Genomic DNA, 11163 nt, shown 5'->3' with positions numbered 1-11163 from the left:
CTTTGCTGGTTATGATAGATAGCAACAGTGATGTGGGGAGGATGGCAGGTTAGAAACAGTCAGCTCTGGCTGGAGTCTCCACAAGACTGAAATAAAACATCAGATGCTCTTACTAAAAGGAGAACTGTGCGGGAGGGAAAGGCACTGCTGTGTTATAGTAAAGAGTAGATGATGAGAGGTGAGGTGAATTCAGAAATACTCAGTTTTAGATCTGTAATGAGATAACACGGACTCTAGAAACAGGTGCAAGGCAAAATGGTGTGTAAAGGGAGAATCCTCTCCCTTCCGTAGGGCTTCTAGCAAGAGAAACGCCTCAGAGACTCCAGATGGTATATTACAGCACAGTGGAAAGTATGGTTTAATCCAGGAGATCCTGATCCTCAAGGCAGACACAGAAGAATTGGTTCCCAAGGTTTCTTGCCTTTCTGGTGCCCTTTTGGGGACTCATCCTAAAAGATGCCTTGCAATCACATATTTTGACAGTCAAGAACAAAAGCACAGGCCTGCATTTTGTGTCTCCAAGTCCCAGTAAATGTCCCTCTCCACTGGTCAAAAAATAAAAAGTAAAAAACCCATGTCTCTAAAAATGCTTCAGAAAGTCAAGTGGAAGAGAATAAAGTCTTTATTTTTTTCTTGGCACCAATGACAAAAATATATACATGTCTTACAAACACCAGGATCTTCTCTAGGATTGATTCTAGGTTCATTAAGAGAATGGAAGGTTATTGTCTTGATGAAATCAAAACTTGGCAAATATCTCAAAAGGGTAAGAGAAAAAAATATACACAATGTATGATGAAAATGTTTTAAGAGAAGAAGTTGAGATTGATCATGCTCTTTTGCTTCAGGGAGAATTAGGGTTTTCATTTTTATATTTGTATTCACCCTTGAAAATGGGATGGGACCTTTGATCCATCCAGGATTCAATTTCCCATTCAAAAGTAAGGATGAAGATGATAAAGGAATTTCCTTCAATTACAGTCAAGTGTGTTTATCCTGCATTGGGTATCAGGAGTGCCTTTGTTCACGAGGATACAGTGGTGTTAGGACAGAATTTGAAAAAGGAGGTCCATCTGGTTGGGGATACCATTTATTTAAGGAAGAAGGAGTAAAACCATTGCTTATGGCAGACTATGGTGACCTAGAACGTGTGCAGATGAGGCAAAGATACCTTGTTCTGCTCAGGTGTGTGGCTGGGATATGCTCAGAAAGTAGAGTGTGAAGTGACAGACTTCATCTATTATGTCCTCCACACAACAAAGGGCTGGAGAAAGAACTGATTTCCCTCTGTGCCAGAGGCAGGTCTCTATTCTGATTCATAGACTTGGTTTAGAAAGGTAAAGAAGGGATCAGGAACATGGGGGAACTCTAGACATGGAAACTTTGCTGTTGTTCACTTTCTCACTTCACATGTTTCTGTGATGTAATGAAAACCTAATTAATCCAGGGGTAACTTTGGAGGCAAACAAATGTCGTAATTGAGGAGGGAGAGGGAAAGCCATGCTTTAGGGACCAGCTTCTGCAGAGGGCTCCCTTTTCTCTACAGCACGATGTGCTAGTGTCTTGAGGATACTTTATGGTGACAAGTGCTGTACACACACTGAAGGTACAAATATGACCCGGGGAAGGCTCACTTGCCAGAAGTACCTGGAGCCCATGTGCACCTCATCATCGTGGTGAGTAGACCTCATGGTTTCTTTTAATCTCATGTGTTATGCAACATTTTGCTTAAAGACACCCATGTGGCTCTCTTGGACTGAGCTGAGGAGTAGAGGGAGAGGCTGAGCCTGGTCACCTTCAGTTTTCTGCTGACACTTGAGATAACTGGGGCCATTTCCAGGACATGTGACGCCAGGATGCAGGGTGCTTCCTATCCTGTGCCCAGGGTCTGCCACCCTGAGAGAGTTTGGGGTGAATCTTTGTCTAATGCTCTCTCCTTTCTTCCAGTAACTAAAAATAAATAGAAACTTCTCAAATTTCTATGGAAAATGTCCATTTTCTCTAATCTCAAGTTCACTTGCCTTATAAGGATGTCAGTGATGTAAATTTAGTCCATCCATTTCATTTTTGATGAATTTCTACATGGCCTGTGTCAGCAACTGTGTCTGTTCTAGTCTGCCGGCTAACTCTCCAGGCTGCTGCTGTTCACCGTGAAGGTTTCTTTTGTGAATCCATCCTCAAAGTCTCCATCCTGACACATGATGTTGTACTGAAATAGTAAGTCAGTATGTTCATTGTGTTCCTAGACCGTGGTGAGGACTGTTAAGAACTACAAAGATGGAAAAGTAAGCCTGGCATGGTAGCACACACCTTTAATCCCAGCACCAGACAGGCAGAGGCAGGTGGATCTCTGTGAGATCAAGGCCTGTCTAGGAGAGACCCAGGCATCTCATAACAACAACAACAAAAGATTAAAAACATAGTCACAAACTTGCCAGACTTGAGTTGCTATAACTCAAGATGATCTCACCCCAGTACAGTGAATCAAGGAGCAATAACCTTATGTTTTAACTTGAGAGCTGATTTGGAAGCCAATCCAATGGGACATTATCCCCTATCAGAATGCAAAGCCCACCCTGTTTTGTTTTGTTTTGTTTTGTTTTGCTGCTGCTGTTTTTCTTCTGTTACTGTGTAATGGGAACCACTGAGACATTTTCATGCACATGTCATTGTGTTTTCCTGTGTTGTCCTTACTGCTGTTCCTTCTTCTTTCCCCTCCCACTGGTCCTCCCAGAGAAGTCTGTTTTTGAAACTGCTTTCCCGGAGTCAGAGGCACCACTGTTGTGCCCCGAGGTCCATGCAGAGACCCATAACCAAATGTCAGGCAGAGCTCAGGGAACCCCGCAGAAAAGGAGGAGTGTGGGCCGGGGTCCAGCTTTGGCTCAGGTTCAGGTCCTGAGAAGGGGAAGGGACCTTAGAGCAAGGAAAACATCTGACCCCCAGGTGGATTGCACTCAAGTGCCCTGGAATAGCTCGAGCTGGACAAATAGAGTTCTGGTAAATTGGTAGAGCACTGACTGCTTACTTTTCAATCACAACCTTAAGATTTAAATTTCCATCAGCCATCTTCTAAACACAGACTTAAAAGTGCTTTTCATTGGGCTAAAATATGTATCGGGTTCGCTAGAAATAGGAATACATGTTCATGCTTTTTACCAAAAGCCATAGCCTTTGTCAAGATACCAAGATGTAAATCTGTTCCACCTGTTTTACAGAGTCCTATTAACTGTTTTTTTTCTACAATATTGATGTCAGTGTAAGAGTAATGTTAATATATCTAAAGCTTTTATCTACTCTGGTAAACTGAAATTCTTGTAAGCTTCAAGGAATCAAGAAATCATAAGGCTTGGATCCACCTTTCACAGATCAAAAGGACTCCAGGTAAGTGCAGCCTAAATTTCCCCACCAGTCTGTTCCTGAGGATGGACTCTCTCTCTCTCTCTCTCTCTCTCTCTCTCTCTCTCTCTCTCTCTCTCTTTCTCTCTCTCTCTCTCTCTCTCCCTCCTGAGTCTCTTGGGACTCCTTCTTTTCCACAATTACTAGGACTATGGACCTAAAAGTTCCAAATGTAATATTTTCCTTTAAGTTCTTAAATTTTAACTTTTGCCCCTAGTCTATATCTTTCTCAGTAGATTTCCCCTTAACTGACAGACATCATCCAGGGAATGGCAACTGACTACAACCTTCTCCAAAAGACTGTGATGAGCCATTGAACTTCAAAAAGCTGATATGGACCAGTCCGGCCAATTGATTGCTCTCTGTCCATTCACGGGATTCAGCTAATCAAATGCTTCTGATAAATGCCCCATTGCTCAACCTTCCTGGGGCCTGACAACCAATGCCCCAATTGAGCTGGAAGCAGCCACAGAAGAGAATACATCATCCCTGCCGTCATGACAGGTTGAAAAAATGCTAAGTCTAAAGAAAACTCCTTGACATAGGGGGCAAAATGGCTTCCACTAATGCCAATTGATATAGCAAAAAAAAAAAAAAAAAAAAGGCTCAGATTTATCAGCAATAGATTCTTTAACTTAAATGTTTCTGCAATATGATAGGACACTTGACCTGCTCTATGTAGAACAAAGAGATAGTATCCATCACAAGGCTGTTGGCTCTTCTGCTTTCTTTAATTACTGTTGGCTCTACTATTACTATTAATTATTACTATTTCTATTAATTACTGTTGATACAATAACTAAATGATAATTCCTGCTTGGGAACTATTATACTAATGGTTATTAAATCTAACTAAAAACTGGTACCATCATAGAGTCAGAGATTTGACCCAGAATACAACTTCAGTGGGAAATGTTAGACCTGAAATTAATCTGTAAGACCCACTTGTCCAAAGACCAGGTAACTTCCTGGGATTCTGGAAGTTGTAGTTCATGAAGGATAACACCTACCCAAGAACAAAGTATCTTCTTAGGATTCTGGAAGTTGTAGTTTTTGGAAAATAACAACAAAGCCTCATGGGAAGTACGGATGTAGGGTAAAAGGGCCAGCCAAAGAAATACATCCTGACCCTGAAACTAGAGCCAAAAAGTTAAAAAAAGCCAGCCAGCCAGCCAAAGAAACACACCCTGACCCTAAGACCAGAGTCAAAGAAACATACTTTGGTCCTGAAAGAAATTCATCTTGACCCTGAAACCAGAGCCGATTAACTGGCCCTAAAACCAGAGCCAAAAAAGGTTAACAAGGGCCAGAGAAAGAAACACACTTTGGACCTGAAACCAGTGCCAAAGAGATACACTCTACCCCTGACCAACTCAGCACAAAAAATGAACAAATCCCTAAGAATGAAAACAAACTAATCCCTGAGCATGAAAACCAATCAATCCCTGAGCATGAAAACTAACCAATCCCTTAGCATGAAATCCAGGCAGTCTCTGAGTTTGTCCAAGCTCAGAGATTGAAATCTGACCAATTCCCACCCTGAAAAATCTTCACCCTGGAAAAACTCCTTCCCTAAGACGTCCTATATATGCATTGTACCTGTGCAGTTGAGAGCTGCCTTTTTCTACTCTGGCAGAGGCAGCCACTCTCCTGGATTCTTCCCTCCCAATAAATCTCCTGAGTGAGATTTGGGTGAAGACCTTTCACCAGAGTAGAGAGGGTCTGAGAAGTAACAATTTTAAGCTGAGCAGGAATAGAACTGCTACATTTCTGTGGGGAAACTCCCTTAGCTGAGTGGAGCAGAGAAGTAATAGCTTGCCCAGAGGAGCAGAGCTGCTACATTCCTGCAGGGAAACCATCCACCAGCAGAACAGATCTGTAGGTATCACATGGTTTCTGACAACCAGGATACTTTTTCCTTCAGAGCTATAGGTATAGGTATAGCCTGGCTTCTGATGGTCAGGATACCTGTCCCTCCAGAACTGTAACACTTACATGATGGCCTATGGTTTTTGCCCATATAAACCCCATCAACAAGAGTCTCCAGGCCACATAGCTGGAAAGTTTCCAGGTGGTGGTCATGATCAAATTCCATCTTGGTCAGTACTTAAAATTTTATTTTATTTTTTCATTTTTCTTTATTAAGAAATTTTCTACTCACTCCACATACTATCCACAGATTCCCCCCTCCTCCCACCCCTCAGCCCTCTTTCCCAAGCCACCCTACATCCTCACATCCCCCAAATCGAGGTCTCCCATGGGGAGTCAGCAGAGCCCAGTTCACCAAGCCTAGGCAGGTCCAAGCTGCTTCCCACTGCACCAAGACTGTGCATGGTGTCACACCACAGGCACCAGATTCCAGAAGCCTGCCTATGCACCAGGGACAGATCCCAATCCCCCTCCCTGGGTGCCCCCCAAACAGTTTGAGCCAAACAACAGTCTTCTGTATCCAGAGGGCCTAGTCCAGTCCCATGGGGGCTCCACAGCCACCAGTCCACAGTTCATGGGCTTCCACTAGTGTGGCCAGTCATTTCTGCATGTCCTCCCATCATGATCTCGACGTCCCTCGCCTGCATTATCTCTTTTCTCTCTCATCAATTGGATTCCCAGAGCTAAGCCTGGTGCCTGGCCGTGGAGCTCTGTATCTGTCTCCATTAGTCACTGGACAAAGGCTCTATGATGACAGCTAGGTTATTTGCTAGGCTGGTCACCAGAATAGACTGGTCCAGGCACCCTCTGAACCACTGCCAGCAGACCAAGGTGGGGTCAACCTTGTGGATTCTTGAGAGCCTCCCCAGCACTCTGCCTCTTCCTATTCCCATGATGTCCTCCTCATCTATCATGATATCTTCCTCCTTGCCCTCCCACTCTGTCCCTGTTTCAGCTTGACCCTCCCATTTCCCTATGTTCTCTTCCCCCACTCCTCGCTCTCTGCCACCCCCCCCACACACACCCAGTCCACTCATGTAGATCTCATCCACTTCTCCTTCACAGGGTCATCCATGTGTCCCTCCTAGGGTCTTTTCCTGTTAGCTGGCCTCTCTGGAGTTGTGGGTTGCAGTCTAGCCATCTCTTCCCTCACATTTAGTATCCACTTATGAGTGAGTACATACTATGTTTGTCCTTCTGAGTCTGGGTTACCTCACTCAAGATGATATTTTCTAGTTCCATCCATTTGCTTGTAAATTTCATGATAACATTTTTTATTGCTGAGTAGTACTCCATTGTGTATATGTGCCATATTTTCTTTATCCATTCTTCAGTTGAGAGGCATCTAGGTTGTTTCCAGGTTCTTGCTATTACGAATAATGCTGATATGAACATAGTTGAGCATGTGTCCTTGTGGTAAGATTGAGCATTCCTTGGGTATATGTCCAAGAGTGATATAACTGGGTCTTGAGGAAGACCTATTCCTAATTTTCTGAGAAACCACCATACTGATTTCCAGAGTGACTGTACAAGTTTGCATTCCCACCAACAGTGGAGGAGTGTTCCCCTTGCTCCACATCCTCTCCAACATAAGCTGTCCTCAGTGTTTTTGATCTTAGCCATTCTGATAGATGTAAGATGGTATCTCAGAGTTGTTTTGATTTGCATTTCCCTGATGACTAAGGATGTTGAGCAATTCCTTAAATGCCTTTCAGCCATTTGAGATTCTTCTTTTGAGAATTCCCTGTTTAGCTCTTTAGCCCATTTTTTTAATTGAATTGTTCGATATTTTGATGTCTAGTTTCTTGAGTTCTTTATGTACTTTGGAGATCAGTCCTCCATCAGATGTGGGGTTAGTGAAGGTCTTTTCCATTCTGTAGGCTGTCTTTTTGTCTTATTGACCATGTCTTTTGCCCTACAAACCTTCTTAGTTTCAAGAGGTCCCATTTATTAATTGTCGCTCTCAGTGTCTGTGCTACTAGTGTTATATTTAGGAAGTGATCTCTGGTGCCAATGCGTTCAAGACTACTTCCTACTTTCTCTTTTATCAGGTTCAGAGTAACTGAATTTATGTTGAGGTCTTTGATCCACTTGGACTTAAGTTTTGTGCATGGTGACAGATATGGATCTACTGTAATCTTTTACATGTTGACATTCAGTTATGGCAGCACCATTTGTTGAAGATACTTTCTTTTTTCCATGGTACAGTTTTGGCTTCTTTGTCAAAAATCATATGTTCATAGATGTGTGGATTAATGTCAGGGTCTTCAAATTGATTCCATTGGTCCACATGTCAGTTTTTATGCCATTACCAGGCTGTTTTTATTACTATAGCTCTATAGTAGATCTTGAGGTCATGGATCATGATGCTTCCAGAGGTTGCTTTATTATACAGGATTCTTTTAGCTATCCTGGGTTTTTTGTTTTTCCATATAAAGTTAAGTATTGTTCTTTCCAAGTCTGTGAAGAATTGTGTTTGGATTTTCATGGGGATTGCATTGAATCTGTATATTGTTTTTGGTAAGATTGCCATTTTTACTATGTTGATTCTACCTATCCATGAGCATGGGAAATCTTTCCATTTTCTGATATCTTCTTCAATTTCTTTCTTCAGAGACTTAAAGTTCTTATCATACAGGTCTTTCACTTGCTTAGTTAGAGTTACCCCAAGGTATTTTATATTATTTGTGGCTATTGTAAAGGGTGACATTTCTCTGATTGCTTTCTCGGCCTCTTTTTCATTTGTATATTGGAGGGCTACTGATTTTTTTGAATTAGTCATCTTGGTCAGTACTTAAAATTTTAGTAAAAAGCTTGCTTAAAGTTGGCCAAAATTGTGGAACTGGTTGTTCTGGCAAATTTCAGAATTAACACTCAAGTGACACTTGCATTTTCCTTTTAGACAACATACTAATCTTCTGCAACTCAATTCATTGGAGATGAAGAGAAAAGACATTTTATATAAACCACACTTAAGAATTTAGAATAACCAGGGAGAAGGAAGGATGAATGAAAAATTTGGGGATAGACTTAGGGTAAAGATTCAGAGGAAAAGCAAAGATAACAGCTTGCCATGTTCTGTTACACATTTGTTTTTTTTAACTGGGTGGTTTTTGTTTTATTTAATGTAAATATTGTGAAAGTTATTGTTTTCTTTCTTAGCTGGTACTAAAAAATGTTGATTTCTGTATACCGATTATATATTCTTTGGCTTTCTGAAATAATTTATCACGTCTTCAAGAATATTCTGGTATAGTCTTTGTGATCTTTTAAGTACAGGTTGATATCTGCAAATAAAAACATCTGTATTTATTCTCTATTTCCTTTCTGTGTGTTTCTCTTCCTTTATTACCTGGCTAAGGTGCCAAGGAAAAGGACGAGGTAGGGCACTAAAGGTGGTTTTGAGGAGAATACAAGTTATATATGCGTGAAAATGCCACACTAGAACCTATGGTTTGGTACAGTTTATGAACGTGGATAGTAAAAAAAGCAAATTGATTCCTTGATGCCTTTGCTGATTCTACTGTAACCAGTAGATCTTATCTAGTAGGGATACACTTTGACTCAATGTTGTGGAACTACAGAAGACCAGTAAATATTTCTAAGTAATAAAATTGCTATCATTGGATCTAGCTACATGGCATTAAGAGAAAATTGGATCTAGCTTACTGGCATTAAGAGAAAATGAAATTTATATGTGCACATGTACATGCAAATGGAAATTTTTATTTACAATTTGGGCTAAAACTGGGGATAGTTGCTTTCAGTCTGTCTCCACATTGCCCCATAGTGGTCCTAAACTTTACAGAAATTATGCAACAAAGGTTAGTAAATAGGCATACATATGTAGCTTTGCAGCTCAGTTTTCAGAGTGGAGAAAAGCCTTTCTATTGACACCAGGGCCCAGGGCTTTGGGGGTTGACCACATCCACTCTCAGTATGATAGTTCCAGTAGAAAACTGAGCCTGGGAAAGATAATTTTAAATCTTAGTTTGAGTGGCTCATTATACAATCATAGAATCAGTGTTTGTTTTTAATATGTATCTGGAAATACTGGGGTCTAAGCATCTAATATACAATAAGATGGAAGGAACATAGGAAATGCTACACTCATCAATTGAAAGACGTAAGGGAATACTGGGCAAATAAGAGGTGCTGTAGAAATCAAAATGTGGTTAAATTTGAGAGGTGTTCAATACGTTAAAACCACAGGACTTCACAGATGTTTGTAGATGGCATGTGGCACAGGCAGACAGGTTAGCATTATTTACAGAATTGGATTAGAGGAATGTGACAGAGCAAAATATAAAATGCTTGGAAAAATTCTGGTAGGGGCCACTGGTGTTACTTCAGCCATGCTGAGAGAGAACATAGGTGAGATATATCAATTTTGAACAAGTATATGATTTTATAGTATAAGTTATATATATAGCTTGGAAAGATTTTTCTGAAAACAAGTCTTTAAGGAAGTTCTGGGTCAATAAATCTGAACAATAATATATATCATTATTTTATCCTCCAGAAAACTGAGTGGCTTTAAAACATTTTTTTTTTTTTTTTTTTTTTTTTTGCTGATACTTATCATGATTTACTGATTTCTTCAAAAAGGTGCTTGCTGGGTCAAGTATTTCTGCCTCAGATATAAGGATGGTTTTGGACCCTGTGAAGGGCACAGTCTTCCTCTGTCTCACAGGGCTTGGCACCATGGGGAACATCTTAGTTTTTGCCAGTTACACGCACACGTTCCAAAGCACTGAGAAGAAACCTATACACCTCATTCTTGCCCACTTGGCACTCACAAACATCATAATGCTTCTTTCGAAAGGGATGCCGAAGACGATAGAAGCCTTTAATTTTAGAAACTTCTTAGATGACACCAGTTGTAAAGTTGTTGTTTACCTGGCAAGAGCATCCCGGGGCCTCTGCATCTGCACCAGCAGTCTCCTCACTGTGGTCCAGGCCATCACCATCAGCCCCAGACACTCCAGGTGGCAGAGGCTCACCCTAAAGACTCCACAGCACATTGTTTCCTCGCTGCTCTTCTTTTGGATACTCAATTTCTTGATCAGCATGAATTTACCATATTACATCAAAAGTATCAACAGTGTGAACATAACACAGGTTAAAAAAGGCAGCAATTATTGCTATTTTCTGCCAGAAAGCTGGATAATAAGATGGATTTTTCTCATCCTCATGGTCCTGAGAGATGCAGTGTTTCAGGGAGCCATGGGAGGGGCCAGTGGCTACATGGTATCTCTTCTCCACAAGCACCACCAGCAGGTCCTCTACCTTCAGAAGGCCAAGCTTCTCTACAGAACTCCCCCTGAGCTGAGAGCTGCCCAGAGTGTCCTCCTTCTGATGCTCTGTTTTCTTTCCTTCTATTGGGCAGATTGTTTTATTTCTTTAATTTTTACTTTCTTCTTAGAAAATTATTCCAAAATACTGTATGTTCCAGAGTTTCTGACTCTTGGATATGCAGTTATCAGCCCCTTCATACTTATTCAGAGAGATGGACATTTGACAACTAAATATTGTCATACTCAGTAGGAGAGATCAGACATTGATAAATGTCCTTTGATCATCTCAGCATATTTGGGGACCTGCCCCACTGGGAACTTAGGTCACCTGTGAAGAGGTGGCCTGGAACCGAGGAAAGGTAAGTGCACACAGCTAGCCCATTCCCCAGCCTCCCTCTTACCTGGAGACAATCAGATGTACTGGGGAGTCAAGTCAAGCAAGAACTCATTTACTGATAGGCAGTAAGTCTCTTCTACACCAGAAAACCTCAGAACCCTAGGAGGGGGTGAAGGAACCAACCAATCATTTTAAAGGGCACCC

General features: G+C 41.4%; 1 protein-coding gene across 1 annotated transcript; it reads left to right on the top strand.

Moving 5' to 3' along the window:
* Positions 1 to 9972: 9972 nt before the first annotated feature.
* LOC143273423 (putative vomeronasal receptor-like protein 4) lies at positions 9973 to 10872 on the top strand. Its single transcript, XM_076573014.1, has one exon. The coding sequence runs from the start codon at positions 9973 to 9975 to the stop codon at positions 10870 to 10872; it is 900 nt and encodes a 299-aa protein (XP_076429129.1).
* Positions 10873 to 11163: the final 291 nt, after the last annotated feature.

Source organism: Peromyscus maniculatus, chromosome 5 (assembly GCF_049852395.1).
Source record: "Peromyscus maniculatus bairdii isolate BWxNUB_F1_BW_parent chromosome 5, HU_Pman_BW_mat_3.1, whole genome shotgun sequence".
Taxonomy (NCBI): domain Eukaryota; kingdom Metazoa; phylum Chordata; class Mammalia; order Rodentia; family Cricetidae; genus Peromyscus; species Peromyscus maniculatus.
Note: the sequence above shows the minus strand (reverse complement) of the source record. Positions and strands in the feature narration are given on the sequence as shown.

Coding starts and splice junctions, on each gene's coding strand:
- LOC143273423 (XM_076573014.1), top strand. CDS start 9,973: ATGGTTTTGGACCCTGTGAAGGGCACAGTCTTCCTCTGTCTCACAGGG.